General features: G+C 41.9%; 1 protein-coding gene across 1 annotated transcript in view; it reads left to right on the top strand.

The window, feature by feature from the left end:
* The first annotated feature begins 11432 nt into the window (after window positions 1–11432).
* The window catches only part of adamts18 (ADAM metallopeptidase with thrombospondin type 1 motif, 18), a 78946-nt gene continuing 62439 nt past the window's right edge, over window positions 11433–27939 (top strand). The window contains exons 1-3 of the mRNA XM_050047563.1: window positions 11433–11846; window positions 12149–12230; window positions 13538–13851. Coding sequence (XP_049903520.1) covers window positions 11745–11846; window positions 12149–12230; window positions 13538–13851 — 498 coding nt within the window. The 5' untranslated portion in view covers window positions 11433–11744. The remainder of the gene's footprint in view (window positions 11847–12148; window positions 12231–13537; window positions 13852–27939) is intronic.

Below are 27939 nucleotides of genomic sequence, written 5' to 3'. Positions count from 1 at the left end.
AAATGCATTTCTTCCTGTGTGCAAGCTCATATTTCCCTGAAGAAAATACCTTCAAGACACAAAGAGCAACTCTGTTTAACACTGTGCAAAGGTGACAGTCATTCAGAGAATGTATCTTGAATAAATACAGCACCTACAATCGTTTTCATTCAGGTTTGTTGCTTCACAAAAAGTGGTTATTTTAGATTCTGTGCACTGGGCAAAGAAAAGTGTTTGCATGCATGTGGGTCTGTGTGTGTGTGTGTGTGTGTGTGTGTGTATGACAGAAACTTCACAAACATTTCACAACGAATTTTAAGCACAGAGGTTAATCTTAAAATAGTCTGGCCTGGTGCCACAGGAGCAGCAGGCTTTTATTCTACCTGGCAACAAACACAGAGACACATCAAACACACACACACACACACCGGGCAGTTAGCACCTTCACTGGCATGAGCCCATGTGATGTCATCAAAGACAGAAATCCCAGGTGCTGATGGGATAGGAAATGGTCTCTCTGGCTCTCCCCCACCTCCTGGCACCTGGCTGACAACTGATGACATCTCCCTTTTCATGTAATGATCCCCTTGACTTCAAAGTGAAAGTAGGGGAATCCCACCTCACACACATCCACTAACACACACATACACAAAGCATAAGGACAGGCATTCATCTTGTGTTTCTTCCCATTGGTAAGGTGTGACATGATTATAGCCGTCCCTTCCTTTTGGTAACTATTCTTCAGATGTCAAAATCTCAAATACACACCCTTAAGAAATGTGTCTTATGTCAAAATGGCCACTTTATATAAAACCTGATACATTTAACAACAAACCAGGACACAACTGGATAAATGAATGCACTCATGTAAAACACATCTGGTTAATTTCGCAGATTTGAATATGTAATCACTTCATAGCTACATACATGATATCATGCTATGAGACTGGAGCTAAAGATGCATGTCCCAGGCAAAAATTCAGCATCCTCACTGGTTGATGACACAGAAATAAAGAAACAACATTGTTCTTGTGGTGTAGAGCTAGTTTTAACGTTACAAAAAAGGCTTTTAGGATGACTAACCGATGTGTTGAGGAAACATGATACTATCATGGGTAACGCTGGAGCTGCTATGTGGAAGCTTCCCGAAATATACATTCTCACTCTGACCTCGTCACATATTGACGTTCTGAGACACCGTGTCAAGTTCTCTTCTTTCAAGATACACTTCCATTTTCACAGGAAATTTAACGTTTACACTCAGTCTCTTTCAAAATAAACGAACTATGTTGGTACCCATCCACCACCCCTCCTGCCCGCCCCACTCGGATTTTCGCCTTCTTAACTTTCGTCCTTGTCCCGCCGCGTTTCCCCTTGATGTCGCTGGGTGCGGTTAAACTATGACACCAATTGGCTACGTATCATGCTGATGTTAAATGACGCCTTTTTTCGTTGATTTCTGATGCGGCAAGTTACTGTCCAAATGCTGGATTTCGTCTGCTGATGTGCTACATGTCACACCTGTCACACCTTTTTTGATTCCCCAAAGCTGTGAGGCAGTGTGTAATCACACATTGGAGTGGAATGATGCCGCCATCATTTGGTTCTGTGTAAAAATGCAACAGAGGCATAAAGACAGGACTTTGTAGTGGCCCTATAGCACGATCACCATGTAGCAAGGGCTATAGTCAGCAAGTGATGTGCTCCACGGTTTTGAAGTACACTCGGTTACTACTGTAGACACTGCAATAGATATAGGGCATGCTAAGCATTGCAGCTTACATTAGAGCAGATAAACACATTGTAAATCCAATCCACACACTTTTGCTCATGTGTTTTTGGTTTTGGCAAAGGCCACAAAAAAGACGTGAGCCATCAAACACTTTGTGTGCACTGCTTTGTATGTGGAGACATCTAAAGTTTGACAGGCCTGCTGTGCAAGTTATGATTAGTCAGTCTCTGTTTGGGGGAGGGGTTTAGGAAATGGTCAGTAGGCATGATTCACAGTTTATCTCTAAAGGATACACTTCAGGAGAATTGTCATTCACTCAGACAAGTCTAAGATCCTTTTCACGAGCCTGAGGTCAGACATCCACTGTAAACCCATATAACCTTAACTGTACTGTTGTCTTAAATTCTAGAGATGACTGATATCACAGATGCTGTTTTAGAAATCTAGATGGACCATCTGTGAGCTTAACTATAGTATTTCATGTCTTTGATGCTGGTGGGGGGTAGAGAGAGATGCCAGAAGGTCTGACTGCAGAAGAGCTACCCAGAAAAAGATGAGGCTATCAGTGACACTGACTAATACTGGAAACACACACTAACAGAGACATACAGTATAATCATACACATTCATCAGGGGCTTGGCTCTCTAAAACTAATATGTTAAAATAAAATTGTATTCCCATCCCTTTCCTGTAGACATTTTCAAAATCTGAGTAATTCAACCTATTTGATGGAATTTCATATTGTGACTCCAAGCTATCACATTGTTACACACACTGCATGTGGTCGGCCCACACTCGATCTATTTCTATCCGCATGCAGAGGGAGATCACACAGGGCCACAAAGGACGAGACGTGAGTGACAGGCGAACAGATGCCTGCCACTGTGGCAACCGCTGACACAACCAAAAATAATCCTGGAAGAACAGACAGAAATTCACCCCAAAAAGTTCCACAGATACAAGCGGCGGGGAAATTATAAGGTCTGAAATGAGGACCAGATACAGGACGAGAGCACAGGACAGGAGAGAGGAGCAATGTCTGGAGCTGGAGTTGAACATTCTGGAGCCCACGCTGGAAAAAGCAGTGACAGGCAAAACAAACAAACAAAAGTAAAGTGAGAGGGAGAGAAATCAGGGAATAGGCTGACATATCCCTGAGGTAACAGCTTGCTCCTCTTAAGGCTTCAGTGAAGTGTTTGACTGTTCAGTAAATAGGCCCTACGTCTGATCAGAAACAGAGTGCATCCACTTTCTCAGCCAGCGCTACACCCAACCTTGAAGGAAAAGGGTCTCCCATGGGTAACTCTGTGCCACAGTGTATTAACAAATGTGTAAAGGGTGATGAGTGATGCCAGTGTTTTTGAGCCAATGCAGCCCAGCCTGTGCCCTAAACCAGGGACTTACTCACAGAGAGGCAACTGGGGTCAACCTGGAGTTCTTAAAACAACGTTAAGCGGCCTTCAGCCAGTGCTGTCAAAAATATTGATAGATATCGATCCTGATAATTTGAAACTGTTTTAGTACTCGTTCTCTCCAGACATACTTTCTTGTTCTCTCTTCTGTCCTACAGCAAGTTGACACACACACACACACACACACACACTACTGCAGTCACCTCTAAATCCTCGCCTCCTCTCACTCACTCTTTCTTCTCAATTTAATTCAGTTTAATTCAAAGAGGCTTTATTGGCATGGGAAACATATATTGACATTGCCAAAGCAAGGGTGAAATAAAACAAATGTATGTACAATAAGTAAAGATTTACTAGAAGAAAGAAATGTTATATTTAATTTCTTACTTGCTCTTTATTGTCTTTTGAATGTGTGACAATCTCAAAGGCTTTTATTAATGCAAAAAACTTTTACTGTTCATGTTTACTACAGTCATTCTGCTGTTTTCTGCTACTAACCAAGAAAAGAAAAAATGTCTTTGTCATATTATAGCCTTGTTTTATTTATCTTAAAAAAAAAAAAAAAAAAAAAAAGACAAGTTATGTTCTCAATGTCAGTTTCTCCTCAAGGTATCGAAAATGGTATCGAACACTAATATTTTTCAAGGTAGTCATATATTCAAGTCATAAATTCCAATATTGTGTTCCTCCAGCAAAATAGAAACACTAAAGGTGCTGCATTTAGCACTTTGCCATTAGTTAAATTGTTCAAATATTCTTTTAAGAAATGGAATTTGGCTTCTTCAACCTTCCTAACCTATAGGCTGGAATACAGTGGTGGCTATAGAAGTAAAATGCCGAAGGAAATGTTACTTCAAACATGACACAAAATAGAGCTTATAATATTTATATGTAGAACCTTAGGTTCTTATTATTCCAGCTGATGTATACTGATTATTGTTTTGTCCTATATTTCATTGTCGCCAACAAAACAACTTATATTCTAATGAGAAGGGTTGACATTCCTGAGCAGAGGCTGAGTGACCCTTCCTAGTAATTACGTGTCACAACTACTGACAAAACAGTGATAGTATATAGAATAGCGACTGCAGCAACTTTCAAGTTCTTAATTATAATATGCACAAGAATTACAGAGACGCTTGCTGACGTTGTTGGCAATGAAAATCTTGGATATCAGGCTCCTTCCTGCAGTACTCTTTAGAGAACAAGAAAATCACACAAGTACAAGCAAAATGAGAATCTACGACATAACATAGAGCAAGGCGAAATATAGGGCTAAAATATAAACATAAATAAAATCTAAAATAAAGTAATACGAATTTGTGTAGACAGTATTAACAAAAGAGTACATTGAGTGGAAATAAGAATGTACAGAAAACAAAGTATGCAAAGTATACACACAGCGGTGTAAACAGTTTGTAAAACAGTAGGTAGAGTACATGAGGGTAAAGTGACAGTATGGTAAGGTTAATGTAGAATTTTAGAGATTGTTTTGTTGTAGTATTGTGTGTTATTGTGTTCTGTATACTTGTACTTTGTACTTGTGTTTTTTATCTTCGGCACCTCACAGCAAATCAAGTTTCCCATCCGGGATAATAAAGTGACTGAACAGAACACGTGATGAGCTCAGGAGCTCAGGAGTTCAACAGTCTTATGGCCTGTGGTTTGAAGATGTCCCTGGTGGTGCGGTACTGTCTGGCGGATGGCAGCAGACAGACAGTTTGTGGCTGTAGCGGTTGGGGTCTCTGATCATCCTGTTGGCCTTCCTTCTACACTGCTGGGTGTAGAAGTCCTTAATGGATGGCAGCTCCGTCCTGGTGATGTGCTGTGCAGTATTCATCATCCTCAGTGTGGCCTTATGGTTGAGAGAGGTACAACTGTCATACCAAGTGGTAATGGAGCCGGCCAAGATCGGGAATGATCACAGTGACCACTACCCCTTTCAATAATGGCATGTGAGTATTGTATTGAGATAGACAACAGGACTACGAGTATGCAGCAGGCACAGTGGTAGCTACATATGATTTAAAAAGTAGCTTGAGATTGAAAATGTTTTATGATAGATCAGACTACGCTTCTGCATGTACAGTAGCAAAGCACCATGCATCATATACCATGCAGATGTTCACCACCACAGAGCTTTGACAGCCACCTTGAAATACGTATTTGTGTCATGTTACTGAGTTAAAATATGTCAGTGTGAGTATATTTTTGCAGTCTACTACTTCGATACCATAAACTTGTCAGAGGGGATCTTTGCTCTGGTTCCTCTCACGTCTTGTTCCCAGGACAGAAGGCTCTGGGGATTGATCTGGTCTTAGTGTGGTCTCTAAATCTTACAATCTATTTCCATCCCATGGCCAGAAAACCCAACTGCTTATATTTCCCGCTGCAACCAGATATGTTGTATTGCTTTTGGGAAACAAACAACAAACTGGCCTGACAGGCCCTGGTAACTCAACAACCCATCTGGGGGAGAGACATTATGAGAAAGGGAGAGAGGGAGGGAGAGACTGCTAAGGGTTTCAGACAGTTGGTTTAGCATGCCGTAAATAAGCACATCGTCTGTCAACACAGTGGCACGGTGCAACGAGCTGTGGTGCGCCGGGGTGTAACACTGCTCGGATTTAAAAACATCTGTAGACACCACCAACAATGCAAACTACATTTTAAGAGGGGGAGAAAGAGAATTATCTACGCTGAGAGAAACACATCAACAGAGGAGAAGAAACAACAAGAAAAGGAAGGACAGGAACCACATCAACCACATTAGATAAAAGTCTCTCAGCCCACAAATCTTTCCACTTTCCTGTCTCAGGGTTGTGTGGTGTCTGCTCTGCACATGGATACAAATAGGTGGGTGTGTACAGAGTAATCAGGTAGTCAGCGGGAGTGTCAAACACGAGCGGCTTTATATACAACAACTCAGGGACTTTCAGTGAGAACTTGCGGAAACAGTGTGGTTGCGTTTCCTCACTCTAACTCTACATCACACAGAGCAGATGACAGTACAATTACCCTCCAAAGTACAGTGCAGGAAATTTCCCAGCAACCTCAAATCACTGGCATTCACACTTAGGCCAAGTACAGGGCCACCACAATAACATCTTACGTCTTAATGAAAAGTAGACGCTGTAATGAACCGGTGAGGTAAAATATCATCATGAAGGTGTCTGTTCCCATGAAGAGATTGGTTCCACAATGAGACATCTTCTGCCAGAGGGGGGTGAAACTGTTTTAAAGTTCTTGAAGGCACAATATTCAGAAGCTCATTATATATCACAAAGGATAGCAAATTTATTCACACACTGAATTCATCCAGTCATAGGCTCCAAAGGGCTCACTCACCTCTGCTTAGCAGTACACTCAAGGTAATGCTGCATTTCTATCTTCCCTGCATGCTCACTGCTATTGTACATGCTTAACAGTGGACTGAAGAGAAAGTGCCATTTTTACAAGCTTACTGTGTTCAGCTTTCACTAGTTCTTCAGGATGGAGGAACACACCAATCCCATCTGGTTCAGACTGTAGAATTCGCCCCCAATGACTGAGAGAGAGTCACCACAGTGAAACATGACTTTGGAGTTGTTGGTAGGTCCCTTTGACGTAATGGGGCTGAGTAACATTAAGTAATGTAACAAATGACTTCTGCTGCAGATTCACCAGTCAGCAAAATGTTATGAATAATTGATGCATTTTTTCAAGCAACTTGCCCAACACTGCTGCCAAAAAATGTTCCTCTGATTATGTCTATTGCATGCTTTGGCATGCTGTGAGGAATGCAAAGCTTTTTTGAGACGCTTACAGCAACTGTATGCCTGTTACTACAATGAGATGTACTGCAGGTCTATTCAGAGGAGGAGGGGATCCCACTTTCAGGAGTTAGACATGCAGAGTGGCCCGTCTCAGGTGGGAAAAGGTTGCTGGGGTGGTGATAAAACCTCTTATCTGAGTAGAGCTATGATCAGGCCCAAAAAGTGACTGCAGTTATGGGCCTGAGCCTGACTTTAACATGAATTTCCACTGTAAAAAACTAAATGAAAACAGGCTAAAGTCAACTTAAGTCTTTCAGTACAATAACAGACATTTGCGAGACAATCTGTGATATGCGCCTTCTCCTACTGAATGTTCAACACAGCCCAAAAACTGTCATATGCCACATATATTAAATAGAAATTGTGTATCATTTCTCCTTGTTAATAAAAGATGGGAGTTGGGATGGGCTGATGGCAACACAGGCCATACATTATTCATGACATTACACAGACTATAAGTTCTGAATTAAAAAAAATGCTGGGAAATTGGAGCAAACCTGACCCTATTCAAGCCTGGGGGGATTGGGAATTTTGAGAAATTATAGCCTGGCTGGGCCCAAACGCAGCAGGTCAGGTCGTGCCCAATCGGGTTGGGACAGAGAATAAAAGCTCCATATCTGACACAGCTCCAAACCAATAAAAATACAAGACTTATCACTGAAAATATCATGCATTTCTTCACTTACAGCACCCACATGCACAGATATATCTGTTACTTGGTGCACTTGGTAGCATCCTGCTCCAATATGTTAAAGCATATTTTCTACCATTTCTTCTCATTCTGATCATTACTGTATAATTTGACAGCATGTACTGCGGACTGTGGACTTGGTTGTGATGTAACTATGAGTCTTTAACCAGCTTGAATTTGGTAACACTGATGTACGAGTGCAAGCACACTTGCCTGTCAGCCCAGCCCGAAACAAGACTCAACATTATTAGCTCACAGTATCTGGCAGAGCTATTGTTCCAGACTGTTGTCAAAGTCTGGGCTGTGTTGAATGTCACTATTCCCACTAGGGTCTGTGGGTGCAGATTGGGTACATTGGATCCCACAGTGTGGGATGCTCTCTAAGTCTGTGTTTCATACCTCAAAGAGGCATGTGTTGGGTGATCATCTCATCTATGGTTAATCGGGCTTCCATTAGAAAAAAAAAAAAAACTCATCAGGATCAATAATTAGCATGCGATAAGCATTTTAGCAAGATACTATACAAGTGCACTGTTCCTGTTCTAATATTGTAGAACTAATACCATGAATATTTAAAAAAAAATGCCATGAAGGGTGATTCGGTCACTCTAAACGCACATATAAGACATTCATAAGCCCCATGAGAATATGTTGGGGTTATTAAGGTGATGTTTCATTCGGGCTGCACTTTGTGCCCTGCCAGAAAAGCTGGCAAGAGCTGTGAGAAGCCTTATTATGCTCGGCGGGGTGTGAATATGTGTGTAGTGAGCTGGCTCTACTCTTCAGCTGTGTGTCTGTCGGTGCATTCCAGCAACCTATCCAGGTGTTTGCCAGCCACCGGAATGGAAAAGGCCACTCCAGGACCACCTGTTCACAACAGTTAGGATTACACACATGCTTTAACAATACGAGGCACTGAAGTGTGTGCAACCTGTCGCTTCAACATGACAGATTTAACTGTATGACTCGTAAACACTTAAACAATGTGCCTCCATTTTGGTTAGTTTAATTGACGATATTAAAATGGCTTCAAGTGGAAGGAAATGTGTAAATGCTGCCTTGAAATATAGTCAATATCAGGAGAATTTTAAGGTGAGTGACCCAGGAAAGTCCCCGCATACAAAAACATTAGCCCAAAAGTCAGACTTTATTTAAGGCCTCACATACATTTTAGAAAACACACACAGACTGCATTTTACTGGCCCCACATAAAAGATCTTTAATCCTTGTTTTTATTAAGCCAGGGTCTGTATTTGTTTTCGATCCTGCACATTTGTCCTCAGTTGTTCATGTTTTAGCACATGTTTTACTCACATGGTTTATTATATTGTCTTTGTTGGTATATTGATACAATGTGATGAATGTTATTTGTAACACTAAGATGAAACATTTCTTTGACAGCTCCACATTTGCAGATGAAACAGTGCCTAATGTGGCCTGACATACTTTAGAGAATCCTGCAAATGATCACGTTCTGCTAGAATGGGTTAGTATTGAGCCTGAAGCAGCATACAAAAAAAAAAAATCTACTTCCTTTCTTGTTTGTGCATCTGAGCTGCCAGTTGTTTATGGGCAGCCCAGCCAAAACACGTAAAAATGGTGCAGAACAAAGAAGAAGTAGGAAATGAAATATCTTCTATTCTTTTGTGGAGACTGAGGCAGAGTTGTAGGAAAATAAAAATCAAAAGTTGCCATTGCACATGGACTGTGACCAAATGTGTGGGTGTGACACATCCTGATGGAGACTAGTGTTGAAGTGGATTCAGGATTCAGTCTTTCAGTTCTGACCAGTGATTACACCGATGAGCACCTGGACTGGCAATATCTAGTCTCATATGAAGATATCAATATAATATTGATGTATTGCCCAGCCATTTGTATTTGCAGTGGGACAATATTAAGTCTGATGGTGAGAGCCATTTCTTTGAATTTATTAAGTCAGTCTGCTTTCAATTTATATTAATGTAATAAAAAATAAAATGATGAAATGTGGGCACAACACGTATAAAACTATGTCATATACTTAAACTGATACCTCCCTAACAATTTCTTTAGACACAAATCAATCAATCAATCAATCATTTATTTCTATAGCCCTTTACAAAACCCAAAGGTACCCAAAGTGCTTAACAACAGTGTCAAATAACAATGAAACTACATGAAGTACCAAACACAAAAAACAAACAATAAGACAATACAGAAAAGAAAAACAGTGGAAAGTGCGACAGTGCTACAGGGCATTAAAAGCCTTTCAATATAGATAAAATACATTGAAACAGAATAAATCAACATTAAAAAAGGATAGCCCTAGTCGGAATTGAAAGCCAGTCTAAAAAGGTAGGTCTTCAGCTTAGATTTAAAAAGGCAGAGATCAGTAGTGGTGCGAATGTCAGGGGGGAGCTTGTTCCACAATCTTGGAGCAGCAACAGCGAAAGAACGGACACCCCATTGTTTGTATCTCGACCTTGGGACTTCTAACAGAAGCTGACCGGACGAGTGCAGGGCCCTGGCACTATCGCGGATAATTAAAATCTCTAACAAGTAGAAAAGAGCAAGGCCATTAATGGCATTAAAAACAAACAACAAAAGTTAAAAATCTATCCTAAAGCAAACTGGAAGCCAAATAAACATTAATATACAAGCAGAAACTTTGGTAATGCATTTTGTGTCTGTTACTTTAAGACTGCATCAAACAATTTGTAATACACACATTTAAATATGATGTGTAAGTAGCAAAGTAGGCTACCCATTACTGTAGCAGCAAGAAAGGAATAAGCTGTATATATATTTTGAAACAAATTTGAAACCAGATCAAGTTTGCAGAAGGTGAGCAAACAGTGTGTGCTAAAAATAATTACGAGTGTTGTATTTGCATTGAACTAAGTAAGTCAATTTGATTTATATAGCCAAATATCACAAATCACATTGCAAGCATAGTCAAGAGTTGTGCTTCTGGACTTCTGGGCCAAAACACAACATTGCCTTATAATAGGACCATCATCTGGATGATCTGTATATTTCTGTTGCCCAATGGGGGGATATGAAAGCTATGCAAATTTTACTAAAATCAAATTTCAAGTATTTACAGCAGTGGCAGAGGAAGTATTAAGACCCTTAACCCAAGCTAAAGTGCTAATAAACAATGTAAAAATACTCTACAACAAGTAGAAGTGACAAAAGTGCCTGGAGCCCCAAGTGGATAATCCTTGTTTACTAGTCAAAAAGGCTGGGAATCCCCTTCATTTTTAACAGTAGGCCTACATAGTATTTATAAGCACTTTTTAATGTAAAATCTTAGAGCAACCAATAATGACAGCTGTCAGATAAATGTAAAAGTAGCCTACAATATTTCCCTCTCAGATGTGGTACACCTGAAGAAGGTATCAAGTAGCAAACACAGAAATAAGTAAAGTACCCCAGAGTTGTTCAGTACTTCACATCACTGATTGTTCTCATCACTGACAAAAGCAGAATTGTTCAGGTCTTTGTTATTACACTTCTATTTGAGAAAAAACCTGGAAAAGTCACGTGCCTGCTGTCTATTTCCCCCACAACACTCTGCCACTACAAAGAAACAACCTTGCGGAACCAATTTTAAAACCAGTAAGTCATAGCTCTCCTCGCGAAGCTTTCAAAGTAGAGATTTACGAGCGGCACCTAAAGGCAGCAACAGTCCTGCTGCTGCCAGGAGGAGAATCTCTTTTTCTTCTCTTTTATCTGCGCGTGGTAAAAGATGCTGCGCGCTGATTGGCTGCTGCCCGCTGACTTGTGCTCCATCCTGCAGGCCGACTCTCACAGAGCCGGGCTGAGTGCTCAGTCAGCGCTCCTCCCGGTGATCCCCGACACCGCTACCCACCGCTCCTCCTCACACACACACACACACAGACATACACACACACACACACACACACATACACACACACCCATGAGTGCGCGCTGCGTCTGTGCGCACCACCGGCTGCTGCAAGCTGCCGACTTCACCTGAACGAGCAAAGCGGGGAACAGAACAACTAAACAATGCGTGCATATTGCATTATGCGATACCGCAGGTTATTACTACTTTTGCGCTCTTTGAGGAGGTAACGGGGGAGGTGTACGCTTGCATGCCATCACCATGGATTGCATTTTTCTTCTGATATGGACTTTACCCATCCCGCTGGTCGGCTGCACCTCAGTCAAGCTCCTGTCTACCCTCTTGTCCTGGAATATTATCAAGGCATGTGACACTTCCTTACAAACGTATACACTCTGAAATCCATCACATGCACCATTCTAGTTTGGGACCAAAACAAACGTGTCTCTTTTCTGCATCAGCAACAAAGTGGTGTGTGCACTGCTGTGGTCACTGATTGTGGTGAAAAGAAAGACAAGTGATTGTCATCCCAAATTAGACGCGAGTGCACCTCATGTTTCAACAGAGGAGCTCCATTTATCATTATTTATCTTTTGGCTTCCACTTCTTGCAGTGCTTGCAACCTGTTGCTACCTGTTCGTTTATATCTTTCTTTTTTTTTGCAGACGCTGCACATTTACTGCTCTCACACCTCCCACACCGTTACGGCCAGCTATTCTCCCAGCGACAGCCACGGATTAAATCATGGTGAGTGCTTGTCTTTTGACATCTCTGGATGTTTCTTCCAGCTGGCTTGATTCCACGTTTGTAGAGAGAATGTGAATAGACTGAGATATATGGCAGTGATGGGTTCAGTTATTGGACCAGTGGCTGCCAAAGATGATCTTGAATATTACACTTTTTATAATTCTACCATCAAATGGGGTGTCATGTCTACATCTTACTTGATGCTGTAAAAGAAAAAAGTTAGGAAACCACTGCTGCAATGGCTGGAGACAGGCCAATGAGTGCAGGGATTCCCTCTGGCTGCTTTGACCCATAGAAACCAAAGACACAAGTTAGGATGATTTACATACTTTGATTTACTGAGGGAAGAAGGGAGGTGGACAGTTTTCCTCTGGTTGTGAAGAAAGCATCCCGATTCTCCCCATAGTCACATTGCTGTTGGGTATAGGTGAAGAACATAGACAGTCAGGACCACTGTCACATTGCCAAGGCTGAAAGAGAGTTTGTTATAAAACTTAATGGTGTTTCAAGTTTCTGCTTTTAATGTGGAGTCTCACACCGCTCCGCTGTGTTGAAAAGGTTATTAAATAAATCATTTTAGCATGTTATCTGACTGGAACACCATGACAACTGTGTGAAATCAGAACATCATATATTCACAACCTCTGGTTCTGAAGTATTAACCCATGTGATGTATCGTGCTGGAGTTATGGCTTCTGTTAAAAGCCATCTGTGATCCATATGAAGTGCTGCGCTCTGAGCAACAGCTGAGCACTGAACCTTTCACTCCAGCACCAGATTCTCATCTCAGTGACGGGTTTTGTTTCTTATTGGCAGATCGGTTTAGATGCTGGTAATGAATGTTGTGTTCCAGCTGCATCTTGCAAAAACGTGACACCATGTGGAGCTGCTTCGATCACATCTGTGATGTTTGATATCAGATTGCTTTTATCAGTTATTTGAACTGTCAACAGCAATTGATTGTAAATAGTGCAGAGGCTTGTAGCTTTCTTTTAAAGGGGTAAAAGAGTGTATCCACCAACATTAGCTTTACAGCAGTAAAAGTAGAATGCAAAGTAATTTAGTATGGTGTCATTAGCTACAGTATTTCCACTGTCTCCACTGATATGTATAAGGAATGACTAAATGCAAATGTTCGCACTCCTCCTTGGCCAAATACACTTAGGAAAATGTTGGAACTAATCAACTGAAGTAAAAGGAGTTGATGCAGGATGTTATAAAGTGTGAATGCCAAACAGCAGTCACTGAATAGAGTATTTGATGTTGGCACTCTTACGTGACTTCCTTTCCATCATTCTTCTCCTCAGACTACGTGTTTGTAACCCCGGTGGAGGTAGACTCTGAGGGAGGATACCTGACCCACGATGTGACCAGGCAAATCCATCGCAACAGGAGGTCGCTCTCTTCTTCCCTGCACTACCGGCTCTCTGCCTTTGGGCAGGACATGCACCTGGACCTGCATCCGTCCCCTGTGGTTGGCCCGGGGTTCACCGTGCAGACGCTTGGCTCAGATGGCATCGCCACAGTGATGGGCGATGTAGAGTTTCACAACTGCCTGTATCAGGGATTTATCCGTAACCTGTCGGCCTCCTCTGCAGCCATATCGACGTGCTCTGGTCTGGTAGGTGACTGCCAGGAACTTAATGGCTATTGAGACACTGTGAGCTTTTGTCATGTTGTTTTACTCTAAATTGCTGACAGGGTTATCTCCTTAAGCAAATTACATGGTTTCTACATGGTTTGAGAAAATCATCCCTTGGGTTGATGAAACATTTCCAAACCAGTCTAAGTTAAATCAAACATTTTCATTTTCTGAAAAGTTTAGAGGACATTGTGAAAACAGGCTTTCTGCTCCACCCCTACCTCAAGCTCCATCCCTTTATGCCCTTAAAGCCCTCTGTCCTCCAATGACCTGATTGTTTTGATGCTTCATTGTCTGCACAATGCAGACCTTGGTTATATGGGTGAACTGTAACATGACATCATTACCCATGAGTGTAAGCATCGGTTTCTCGTGCTTTGTGAGGCACTTCTTTGAACGTTGGGAGGAGCGGAAAAAGAGAATGGAAGGATGAAAGGAGGAGAGCAGATGAGGAGAGAAATGTTACATTGCAGTGACAGTACAGCACATGAAAACGGAAAACACAAAATTCAGCTGAAGTGTTTATTGTTGCGCCAGCACACATGACAAACACACCCAGCGTATTGATCAGAGAGGACTGTCTGAGGAAGACTAGATCGACTCATTTTCTCACCACATGTAAATCCTGCAAGAGCTAATTTTGTTATCTTGTTGCGGATGGTGAATTTACAGAAAGAAAGATTGATCCACACTGGCTTTGTTAGTGGTGAACAGTCTAGCTGGCCCACAAGTCCAGCTGTTGACACCAGCACTAATTGTATGATTGTCTGCAAGTGGAGGACTGGTTGTGTGGCCTTGTGGAAAAGTGTCTTCATCACATTTTCCATGTTGTTGCCTTTGTTTCTTTGTGTCTTTGCTAAGTTTTGGTCACTGTTATTTCCAGTTTTCTTCAGTCACCACACCCACTGGTGTGCTAGGTATATAAACATTAGAAAAAACAGCTCAGCATTTTGGGAAATTTGGATTCTTTCAAAGAATGAAGAGAAAAGATCAATAACTTCAGCTCTGTGGTTACCGAGCCGGAATCGGGACAGGTTTAACCTAGCTTTAGCCCCATTAGTGACGTAAGCGCTTAGCTAAGTAGCCTACTTTGTGATTTGGGCACATTGTTCCCAATGCAAACCTCTAAGGCCCAGACGCACCAAACTGACTTTAAAGAACTAGCGGCAATGAAAGCCCACTTTTGCGTTGCCTCATGTCGCTTGTGTCTCCGCCAAAAACTTTCTCATGAACACACTGCAAAGACTACAGCTGATGGCCAACTAGCACAGATGTCCTGTGCCTGAATGAGAGGAAATAATCTACAAGTGTTGGTAGTCTATGGGTATTCGTCACTCAAAAGGGGAACTGGAAGACTGTTTTCACGCTAGTTAGCCAGTTAGCGCATTAACAACACAATTTTGAATTAAACTTTGTTAGCCTTGAGCTTACACGTTTTCCTTCAGACAGAAGACATCTGTGGGTTTATGAAAATACCTTGAACCTGTTGCTGTATGCTGCTTAGCTGGTGCTCCAGCTAGCCTAGCTTACAGGCTGGAAACACCGGGAACAGCTACTGTTCCAAAGTGATAAAAAAACCTACCAACACCAAACTCACTCATTAACATATTGTATCTGGTTTGTTTAACCCATACAAAAATAGAAATGTAAAAGCAACATTTTGTGTTTTCAGGGTGTTATGTGGTGCAATTAGCTAACCATATTGACATAGGCTGAAAGTGCTGCATAGGAGTAGGCTACTGAGTGAATGGACGAAGAGTTGTTTGTCAAGAATAGCAGCAATTTATGTCATCGTAAAACCAAAAATTGTATTTTCACATTTCGGTCCAGTCATAGCCGTCCTTTTTCAATTTGAAGAGAGCCAGGTTAGCTAGCTGTTTTCCTCTGCCTCCTCTTTTTGCTTACCAAGCTTAACATGTTGTGACTCCAGCTCTGTACTTCATGCACGGGCATGAGATTTATAGCGAAGTTCTGTGACAATTTAAACCATTAAAACAATTAAATAAAATTCCCAATCTTTTCATGATGTGCTGACTTGACTTTCACTCTTAGGAAAACCAAATCACATAATTGGTGATGTCAGTGATGCTATGTTTGGGCTTGAGTTATGGACTTTCATTGATTTGTGTTAACTCTTAACATTTAAGGTTCAGAAATTTTTCCACCACAAGTACTCTGTAATTAGGCCTACAATATGCATTCATTCGTGGTTTATGAGGTGCCTGGACCCTCTGGCCCACCAGCACTCACACATTCCTTGACATATCCCACACCAGCCTGGACCAGATGGACACACTACACCTCCATAAAAACCATACCTCCATTTATCATCCAGGCTTCATACCTCCTCCTTGTGCGCCTGCCCTGCTCTTTTGTCCTCTGTTTGCCCTGCCTCTACATCTCCTCTTGTTTGCAGCAATTAAAGCCAGGGTGAAGTTTGAGCCGCCTCGCTGGCACTGCTAATCTTTGCATTGTCCCTTTCATTAGGCTAGCTCCCACTCACAATAAAACACCACTGACCCGTTCACTTAAAAGCGCTGCGAGAACACAATGTGATTGGGTCATGATTGCATTTGAATGGGCCGGGACGAACACTTTGATCTATTTTTTACTCCTCACAAGCTTTTGCATTGTTTTTTTTCTTCTTCTTCCTGTTCCAAGTGCCACCCCAGGGTCATCGTTGGTTGGATGTTCACTCGGCCTGTTAAATGGACTCATGTTGTTATATCTCTGGCAGATAAGCATCATTGTTAGAAAAATAAAAGTTGAATGTAATGACAAGTGCTTCGAAAGTGAATTCTGGGCCTTTTCGTTACTCCCTCTGTCGCCTTCTCTTAGTGCATCAGTCTGTGTGTCATTGTTGGACTGCTGCGAAGCTTAGAACAACGAAAGCAGTTGACCCTTGCTTTTCATCTAGGCCTCTACCCAGAATATTTGGATTAAGTACAAATGAGGAAAGAGCCATTCAAGCCTGCTTGATGCAGTGATGGGCTCGAGAGAGAGATTAAGGTGGGATTTAAACAATGCAAAGAGGAAGAAGTCAGAAAAAAAGAAAAGAAGATGGGGAAATCCAGGAAAACACAAGAGAGAGAGAGAAAAGCAAAGAGAGTGAAATAATGAATGAGAAGTGAGCCAGGCTGGGCTGGGAGCGCTGCGCTAGAAAGAGAAAGTGTTGTGCAAGAATAATGCGAATTCATTGTCTGGGTGGAAGCTCCCAGGGAGGCTGGATGGTCTCTTTATAGAGAGTTGGAGAGATGGACTGTTTATATCAAAGGGCTTTGGAGGAGAAATGGGGTGAAAGCAAGAGAGGGGGAGAAAGAAAGAAAAAGAGCTCCCTCGTACTTCATGTCATTGTCTCCTTTCAACAGTGCAGAGGAAAGAGGAGAAAAGGGAAAAGAAAGTGTCTGAAATAGGGTTTTTGGACTTGACCCTGCTTGCTAATAGCAGTAGAGATATCAGCACCAGCTACTGGGCCAAACTCTTTTTTTTAACATTCACCCTGGCCTGGGCCAAGCAGATGGAAGTGGGATTCCGCTGTTTAAATGAAGACCAGGGCGAGATGGTATTAAGAGCAGGGCCGGATGGATGGATAACTGGCAAAGAGGGATTTTCTACTGTAAATCCCCATTAATTGAACATGGTGTTATTTGTTGCTTTTTGATTACACTCTCCGTGTCCTTATGAAGCACCACGCTCATGTTTTCGAGTGAAATGAAGTTGTCTGTTTCTTTTGCATGAGAGATGAAAGGATGTCGTTTCAGATGTAATGCTCTCTGATTTGAAAGAGGAGGGGTGGAGCATCCTCTCTCTTTCTTCTTTTGAGGGTTTCTCATCTGAGGTCTCTTTTCTGGTTGACCCCAATCCTCTCTGCTCGTGCGTATGGGGGTGGGTGGTTGAATGGTGTCAACCTGGACTCTCACAGGTCCTAGTATGAAGTGAAGGTTCTCTGTGAATGCGGAGTAGAGAAGTAATTTACTGCTCCCCTCTGTCCTTCCAGCCCCTTCCCAGGATAGGATTCTTCTCTCTGGGGTGAAGAGGGCAGAATGGAGACCTGCGCTGCCGGGCCTGTGCTGGTGCCCGTGAGAAAAATAGTTAAACTATTTATCCTCAGAATGTTATTGGAATGTTGACACTTGTTTGCAGCTTGAAATGAAAAATGAAAAACTACAGTAGACAGATAATTAAAATAGTGAAAATACACCAAAGGATTTGCACTGATCTAAGGCTACACACTTTCTAGAACAGTAGGAAAAATAGATACTTAAAACAGATCAGTATGTCAGTATTTTCTGATTGATTGAATAATTCTTTGGAGTACCAGAAAATGGCAAAGACGAACAATCAAAAAAACACATCAGTGTCCATGGTATGAAGATGACACCTTCAAATTGCAACTTTTTTTTTTACGACCAACAGTGTGTAACCCAAAGATGTTAAATTTAGATTTTCAGTGCTTTAAGTCAGACAAAAGAAGAAAATCCTAAAAATGGGTGAAGTTGGAACCATCAAGTGTTTGGCTTTTGTGCTTGAACTGAAAGGTCCAGTGTGTAGGATTTAGAGGGGTTTAAGAAATTTGAATATTGTATATTAGGTATACAATAAATAAGAATTGTCATGTTCTCTCTACCTTAGAAACATTGTTATATCTATATAGGGAGTGGGTCCCCATCCACGGCCATGTTGCCTAGCCTTGTTTCTCGCCTAAAACTGACAAACACTGGCTCTGGTGCCATTGGCGTTTTGGAAGCAATATCTGCCCAGCACCAAATTGCCTCACTTAAACATCATCTGAAATATCTTTTCCTGCAGATGAAATCATCTGAATTTGTTTTTTCCCTGCTCCCAGTTGGCTATACTATGGCTATGCCATATTTAAGACTCATGGGCAATGTCAGTGTTGGAGTGATATATACTGTGATTATCTTATGGTGGTCATGTTTATAATTTGCATATACAATTTGCATTATTTGCATTGGACTTTGTGAGCTTTAAGAAATACATTTGCTGCAACATTTTTAAAGTTGCCCTGTGTTACTGCTTTAAATATAACACCTTAGGCCATTACTCACATGACATGTCTTCACTACTGAAACATTTGAGTGTTGGATACACCCCATGCTGGGCTGACTTTTGGGGCTGTGGCTGAGCCGACCATGACCTTTACTGTGACCTTTCCCAAGCCCCTGTAGGCCAGGTCAGAGACAGGTTAGACTCTATGGAAACTGAGCTCAGAGGTTCAGAGTGACCAATAGGTACTGTTAAAGGGATCAGTTTTTCTCTTACTGTGGCGTTCTCTAAGTACTTAGGTTGATACACTGTGTGCATAGTGGATGGTATCAAGTTGTGAGGAAGCCAGGTGATGTAATAAAAATAAAATCTGTGAAGGAAGGAAGTTGAGGTGCATGGATAAGAAAAACACAGGACTTTTACCATTGTTTGTGTCCCGTGTGAAGCCAAAAGTCAATGTTGAGTTATTTTAACAATGTAATTAATGTGTCATATATCACATTATGTTAATAACAAATTTACTTATTTTAACCCAAACTAGGATGCTTTTTCTAAACCTCACCAAGTACTTTTGTTGCCTAAGCCTAATGAAGTGGTTTTGGTGCAACTGTGACCATTTCACAACGTTATCCTAAACTCTTTAGGATAACGCAATTTCATGAGCAACCACATAGCTTGCCTGTGTTACACCTTCACTACTTCTCACAAGATTTGTGAAAACTGACTGTTATCCAGATACATCTCGTGGAAACTGTTTAACCTCATTTTTGCACTCTTCATGAACTTGTTGTAGGATTTGTGATTGGTCTTACAATGGTGTTCAACATCAAACTTAGCTTCATCTGTTTGCAGAAAAGAACCTTTAATCTGCCCCCCGAGGTGCGACTAAGAGTCTATCCATTTTTCCTGAAACTTCCCTTTCTCCTCAACCACACATCAGTTTCCCTGGTGGCCTTTTCATCTCACTTTCACATCAAACTACCAAGTCGTCTACTAAAATTGCTAATAGCATTATCATTGATGACCGCACATTGTTCCTGCAACACATACAAGGAGCCATTAGTTGCCAGGCAGCCAGTAGCTTTCTACAAGTTGTCCTTTCTAACCTGACAGACGCTACTTATGGGGCACAGTTTGACACAGTAGCCGAGTAGTGTATTAAATGGAAGATAATTAAAATCAAAGTGGAAATAGATCACAGATGGTTTAAATGTAAATATAATGCTATATATAATATAATTAAATATAATATGCAGTTCATGTCATGTTGAAGGGGGCCACACAAAATGATTCTGACAGCTGCCATTGGCCTATGGGTTGCACTTTAAGCAACTATGGCCCCTTTCACATGAAGATTGTGCTATAGGGCCGCTGTCCATTCTTCATCCCACCTTTGCATTTTCACACAGAACCAACCAACAGCAGCATCATTTCGCTCCAGTGTGTGATTTTAGACAGCATGCTGGCATAGTGGAATCAAAAGAGGCGTTGGCTCCCTGACCCTCATTGTTTTCCCAATTTGTGGACATTTTTGACCAATGCTCTTCGTCTATGAGTTAGCCATCTAACTGCTTCCAGCTGCTTTTAAAATCTTCCACAGTGGGTCGAAGGCATAACACGTCTGAAAGTCACACCTGTGCCGCCCATGATTCTGTCCTGCCAGCTGTCCAAATTTATACTGACAGCGTTTTAGTTCTGTTACTACCTCTGATACTGGCTTAAAGGCGAGACAACTCTGTTCACCAATTCCATGATTGTACCTTTTATACAGAACAGTTAGGTGGCATAACAGCATGGAATTCTTGCCATGAAGAGGCAGTGTAAAAGAGGCATATGTGTTAGAGGGTAGTAACAAATGATTTATTTGGTTGTGTGGCTTGGAGAACTTGTTGGTTTAGACCATCTTTTAGAAACTAAATTTATCATGAGATGAGGATCCGTCCGATACAGTCTGATCTGGCTCAGCAGGCAGCATTAATTGAGTGATCACATTGTGTGTTTAAAAGTAGTTTTATCGCAGTGTATGTTTGAAGTTTACATCACAGTGTCTCGGTTCCCTTTCCTTGTCAGTTGCCTCTGTTTACATTTCTGTAGTAACGTGGCTTTAGTCCAGGTGAGCTTCTAATAATGCAAACTCTTAGAAAACATTATAAACTAAACATACTTAACCATTAACCATGGTTAATCTCGGGAGACTTCTTGGATGTGTCGGCCTAATGACCCAGCAACCCCCAGGTATCACAGTTTACAGCTCAAATGTGTGTTTGCACACCCATGTGTGAGAGAAAAAACACTAGAGAAAGTGTCAATACACACCTCCTCCTTTCTCCCCTTCATCTTTCAGGCAGCTCAGATCAAACCTGTCTGATGGTTGTCGTTGACACGGTGCCGCGTGTTGTGGCAACCAGCAGTGACCGTTGTAAGAGGGAAGCTCAACCTACGACCTCTGTCTGTCTCTACCAGGCACATAGCTCCCTGTGGTGTGAAGAATGCGTTTGCTCTTTTCCCGGGGTCTCGTTATTGATGCTGCATGTAGTCTGGCCTCTGCAGGGCTTGCGGTTGTAGAGCACATCACTATGTGAATATATGAGAGTTTGCGCTCCATTACTTGTTGGGAAAATGTGACATCCTGTCTTGCAAAACTGTTGCTGGCATCAAAGCCTCTTAAGTCCTTTGGTTGTTTTGTACAATTGAATATGTATGACAGGAACAATTGATGATTTAAAAGTCAGTTCTACTCCAAAACTGCTGTATGGGATTTTGAAATGACATTCAAATATCTGAAAGAGTGTCCGTAAACTACATCTGGAAAGTGAAACCGTTTGGCCAAAAGGCATACATTTAAACACTCACTTGTTCTGTTTGAATATTTAACATGTGTAGATGTTGTAATCCCATTAGACTCCTTGTGGAGCTGAGACAATATATGATTACTCATCCGTAGGGCTGGGAACCGAGACAACATATGATGTGTGTGTGTTTGTCAGTGTGCTCCAAATCCCTTAGGCTTTAGTAGAGTTAAAATGACACTTGAATGACCGATTTCCAGCCAGCAGTCAGGCCATTTGTACCTGTCTGTTTTCTGTAAAGGCCAACAAATTGGAACGTCTCCCTACTACAATATGCCTCTCTGGCTTGGCCATAATTCAGCGACTGGGCTGGGCCACAGAGGAGCTCAGAGCTTGGCGCTACAAGAGGAGAGTGGCCCGGAGCCGTTCCCTGGTGGTCTGGACGCTGACAGTGATGTAGTGCCCACTGTTAGATGCCAGCAGGAGAGGGGGGTCAGGCTCTCAGCATGGGTGTGGGATGTTGTGTGTGTGAAAGGGAGAGAAAAAAAACAGAACGTCTGCGTGCCTGCTTGTATGTGTGTGTGCTTGTGTGTCCTTTCTAGTCTGTGCAAGGTCTTTCTCACACAAGACTAATGGCTGGTGTTGAGGTCCTCAAGTGGATGCTGCAACTTCCACAAACAGAGCCCATACATCAAATCTGACCCACTATTGTTGCCAATGCACTATATTCACTGGTGCTGTGGTAAAACAGCCCAGACTTATGGTAAAAAAACAAGTACTGCCAAGTTCATGTAGAGTATCAATGTATTTTCTTATTTAGTCTTTGTTGACTGCGATGACAGCTCAGTTCAGACTATGTGTTGTGTCATTTCCACAATTGTCTACATGGGCTATGCTCTCTTCTGGGATCTGTTGATATTGTTGCTTATGTGACAAGTTTTGTTTGTAAAGATAGTTAGAGGCTGGGTTAAGTGGCACTTCTTTGGACTGGATGACAAATGAAATGAAAATGGATGTATGGTCTCTCAAGACGAGGCTGGATGACCTGTCCACATTGAGTAAAAAGCAAAGTTTACGTTGTTTTTTCGAGTGTCTAGCTCTGCAGGTGCAGGGAAATGTCAGTCATCATGAAACATTAGTAGTCGTAGGTACAAGAGGTCAATAAACTACAGTAAATACAGTAAATATTTCTTGGTGTTTGATACATAGCAACAGTGAAAGTTTTATTTGAAAGCGTGGAAATTAAGTGAAGGAAGAGATCATCTATCATTCTTTTGCATCTGTTGTTTAGAACTTGAACCAGGTTTTGGTCAAACTCATCACATTTCTTTTCGGAAATTACATTGCCTCCATCAGTGCAGACACTAAGGGGAATGGTGCAGTAAGAAGAAACCATAAAGAGTAGCCAAAGTAGGGACATGTGGAATGTGGAGAAAACAGTGGATTTGGAGCTCTCGCGAGCCCCCCTCTGTCTGACATTCTGAAAGGGGCTTTTCACCTCCATCGTCCTGTATGAACAGGACTTTTGAAGAAGAACACAGCTAGCTCAAAGACGAATTCTGGTGTCTTTCAACCGTGGTCTTATACTCATAATTAGGGATGCACTAATCTGACTTTTCAGTCCAAAATGCCAGAACAGATACCTCAGCTTTGGGCATTGGCAGATACAGAGCACCAATCTGATACAAGTGTTTAATTGATAACATTGTGTGAAAGAGACTGGGATGATTCTTTTATGTGTAAGGCCACATGTGGCTTGACTTAAACATTGCCTTCCTAACTTTGTAAAACAAAATGTAACAAATAAATACATAGATATAAATTTGAAATATCACCGAGCAGTTTGTTGTTAGCTCCCTCAACTGTCTCCTTAGAATATAACTCAGTCTTTCACCCTCTGTTGCCTTAATGACAGGACACTCTTTTGGTATATGCAGGGGCTGTTCATGTTCAGAGCAGTATGGGTTTTGGTGGGCTTCATAGTTTTTGTTTTTTTTTTCACTGGAAAATTGTAGTTATCACCTTTTTTATACCCCAGCGGAGCTATCAGACCTGTGTTGCTCCAGGTTGGAGCCAGGAAGGATAACACATGGTGACACGCATGGTGCAGCTCCTTGAATGGCCACTAGAGGCTGCCTCCAAAGGCGAGTCAATCCCTGCAGAGCCCCCATGTAAAAATGCCCAACTTTACAGGAGACGTAAAAGTTTGTAACCTTGTAGAACAAGCAGTTAATGTCTCTAGAGCAAACTTTCACACATTTAAATTTTGTTTTGACTAAAAGTTGTACACAATGGAGGGTGTGGCCATTTGAGTGACAAGCCCTCTGACAGGCGTCTCCCCTGTCTATGAGTCATAGCCACCCTTCGCTCCTCCACAACTCTACCCATTCATCCTAATACATTCACTTAAGGCTCCGAATAATCCAAGATGGTGATGGCCAAAATGCTGAACTCGAGGCTTCTAAACATGGGTCCACAAACAAATGGGCGATGTCATGGTGGCTACGTCCATTAGTTTTATACAGTCTACAGTCTTAAACAGGTATAAAAAAAAGTTCTTGAAAGGGATCAGTACTACTTTTTTCAGCCCTGGAATTGTGTGAAAAATGAGAAGTAATCTGTGACTGAATTAATTCATGCCCTTGAATATACTATAGTATTTTATCACCAGTGGATATGGCAACCTATTATAGAAACAGTGTTTTCCTTTTTGCGTCCATTATAACCTTCAGTTCATTCAGCTCCTCTGGGTGTTAGGGTGTGGCAGGCAGATATGTAGAAATAGCAAACTTCCCATCTCTGCAACCTCCACCTTTCCAGCTCCATGTGCTAATGCTGGAAAATGGAAAAATTTCAACCAAACAAATCACAACACATTTATGTGCATTCCAGCAGAGTTAAATTCATTAAATTACCCTTTTACATCATTTGCATCACAGCATCTCTGAATTTTTAAGTCAGTAAAAGGGTTAGGGCTGCACTGTAACCTAGTTAAAGAGCAATTAACAGCACTTTGAAGGAGGACATTTCCATTTGTATGGGCTGGTGTGGGAGTAGTCCTCCTGTTCCCTACTGTGTCCTCATGGGATAGTGAGTGGGACCGTGCCCAAAGGCTCCAAATGACAAAAGACTCATCCAACACCATTAGTTTCTCTCTTTGTGTCTGCCCACCTCTGCTTTGTTCCCCAGACATGCTCATAGGGTGTCAGTAGGTTGTTCAAAGGCAATTAGTGAACCAAAACAAGACCCCGGGCTATTGACACATTGTGATCCTAATCAGTTGTACATGACGAGGGTTAGAGACATACTACCAATAATGGAGTGGTTGCAAATGGCTGCAGTTCACCAATCCTGTTGTACTTCTATGAGCACAACTGTGCGCTCTGAAATACACTCATTTGAAGTTAAAGGAGGAGAAACTTAACAGATGCAATGACAGGGCATAACCCTGTCATTGCTGCTTGGCTCTTGTCTGTTGTGCCACCTTCTTCTGATCCAAGATCCAAAATTACCATCTCTTTTCTACCCGGTTCTTAACCCATTTTAAAGACACATAATTCTCTTGAGCAAACTGTAATTACTCAGATTGTGATTCTATTGAATAAGTTTGATGCCTGAGGGGCCCTCTCTGCTCCTGTATGATTTTTTCCCCCTCACCACACACTGTTCACGTGACTCACTGCTGAGCTGGAGAGCAGATGTGCTTTAGAGCTTGGTAATCACCGGCTTGGGGCTTCTCGCCGCTCGGCACTAGTCTTTAACAGCATGTAAGCACTTACTCATTTGCCTTATAATATCATGGTAGGAAACCTTAAAAGAGACTACATTATACAGAGACAAGCTAAAGATGCTGTCTCCCCTGACATACACCGTTATGTTGCCAAAGAGAATGAGCTGCTTGTTGAAGCGTCTTGGATCGGCTTTACCCAAGGAAAAGTCTTGAGGGAGTTTTTTAACCCTCATTTTTCTTATGTAGAAACTAGTGTCATTGCTGACTGGAGGTGGCCTGGTTCAACCTCTAATCTGACTGTGTGAATCTGTGTGAGAGTCACAGAAATATTTGAGTCTGCATGTGAACGTGGGAGAAAAGTTAAGTGGTGTTTAGCAGAGATAGCTCATCCCTTTAATCTAGCCAAGTCTTACAAGTGTTAATGTACGGAGATAACTAGAGGTCTGCTTTATCAATGCTACAGCTGGCCTTTCTCTGGTGTGTGGAGGGCGCTTAAACTCTGTGAAACTCTATACAGCTCATCTGTTTTTTTTTATTGCACATCATTAAAGGAATAGGCCAGCACCTGAGCACTGAGTTTGACACAGGCATGTGGTGTTGGTCCACTGATGAAGTTCTGTGTAGGGCTGCAGTAGGTGATGTTTTACTTTGCTGGGTCTAAAAGGCAGGTAACTGTTATGTTGTATTAGTTGTTCTGTCCTCGATATTCATGAAAACACAAAGCACATGCTGACAAGAGAAAATTGAATCCACACATACACACACGGCACCATTATTACCATCCCTACAGATGGAATAAATTTCCTGTCATTATCATCACAGACACTTCCATCTGCTAACTGCTGGAAAAGAAAGTGTAGAGCTGGCAGATGTGATACAGCAAAAGAGAGATACAGAAAGAGAGAGTGTTATGGATGTGAGTTGTAGGTTAATGAAGTAACTTCAGACAGTTGGGCTTTTTTATCGTGTTATTGTTGGAATGCAGTTTCCAGGCAGGTTGGGCATTACTCACTAATGACATCACCTTTGTATGATGATGATTTGGATGAGCTAGAATTAGACGTACTAGAGTCTGGTAGATTTCCAGTTCTGCTGGTCCGGTCCAGTGTACAAGCTTAGACCGGTTTGATTTTATGCAAACCGGCTGAACCGTCATTTGTCATTATGGCATGTCATGGCAAATTAATAAGTAGCCAACATCAGCAATCTGTGCCAACGCCATCACAGTGCAAGAAGAAGAATTGATAGAAAGCAGGAATGAAAGGCAAGGAGGAAAAGATGATTCACTCTGTTCCTACCACCACAGTCCCTGCAGCACTGGTTGAGCAAAGCACTCTTGTTGCTAAATGGATTGCCCACATCTTGCTTCTGGGTAGCCACACCAGCTGTTTGTAGTGCTGTCCTTAACTATGCCTGCATCAGCAACCTCTGTTGACAGTAGCCCCTTTTACACTGCCAGATTTTTGGCGAATGTTGGACCGTTTTGCTGGCAAGCTGCGAGTGTTTAGACACACAGAGCCGGATTGGTGAGTTGATCCGAGGTGCCCAATTTTCCACCTCGTAGGGTAGTCATATTGGCCGAACCCTTTTAGTTTAAAAGGACCGAGGCACCCTTCCGCCACGGGAGGGGCTGTTGAAGACTTGTGGGAAGAGCTGTTGATGACGTGCAACCCACTGGCGGTGGATAAACAGGAAACAGCTGATAGCAGGAATGAGCAGCTAGTACTGGTAGCAAGAGGGAAACGTAAACGTGACAGACACTGTAAAGATGCGCAACAGGGGAGACAAGAAATTGCGCACCTGACGGGCCGAGTTACGAGAGAATTGCTGAAGGACTGACCAGCCGCAGCTTCCCTCGGAGAACGTCACTGTTAACGTGACACTCTGAGCTACACGTTTTGTTACTTGCTCACGCCCCCATTGCCCCGAAAAAGGTGCATTCTGTATGAACAAAAGTAGGCAGGCGGCATTTTTCTGCACTCCCCGATTTTGTTTTTATACTGCCAATGCTGAAAGAAGACTGATTGGCCTTTCCTGCAAATTTGCACAATTCATATTTAAAAAGGGCTAGTGTTACGGTGCTAACTCCAACTTGTATTGCAATAGTAATAAGCAATATGACAACATGATTAATGTGGTATTATATTTGTTTATAATCAGAATAACACAGTGTCTGACAGGCTGTGTGCAATTTACTGCCGAGCCAAGCACCAGCAACATGAGGGAGATCAAATTTCAGTGAAAGTGGGCGGGGGGAAGCACAATATGTTTGTTTACTAGAAAGTTTATGTGTTTTTTGGGGAGACGAAACGAGACAAAAGGGCTCTCTCATCTTATCTCTCTCTCGGGAAAGTGTGCCATTATTCTGCCTTGCCTGTTTGTATAAACTCAACTCAACTCAACTCAAACTTTATTTATAAAGCACATTTAAAACAACCAAGGTTGACCAAAGTGCTGAACAGGTCAATAGAAATAAACAAGCAAATACAATGAGGTACCTAATAGTACACCACAATAATAACCATAAGATACATAAAATAC

Source organism: Epinephelus moara, chromosome 1 (genome assembly GCF_006386435.1).
Source record: "Epinephelus moara isolate mb chromosome 1, YSFRI_EMoa_1.0, whole genome shotgun sequence".
Lineage (NCBI taxonomy): Eukaryota > Metazoa > Chordata > Actinopteri > Perciformes > Serranidae > Epinephelus > Epinephelus moara.
This window is presented reverse-complemented; position numbering and strand designations above follow the sequence as displayed.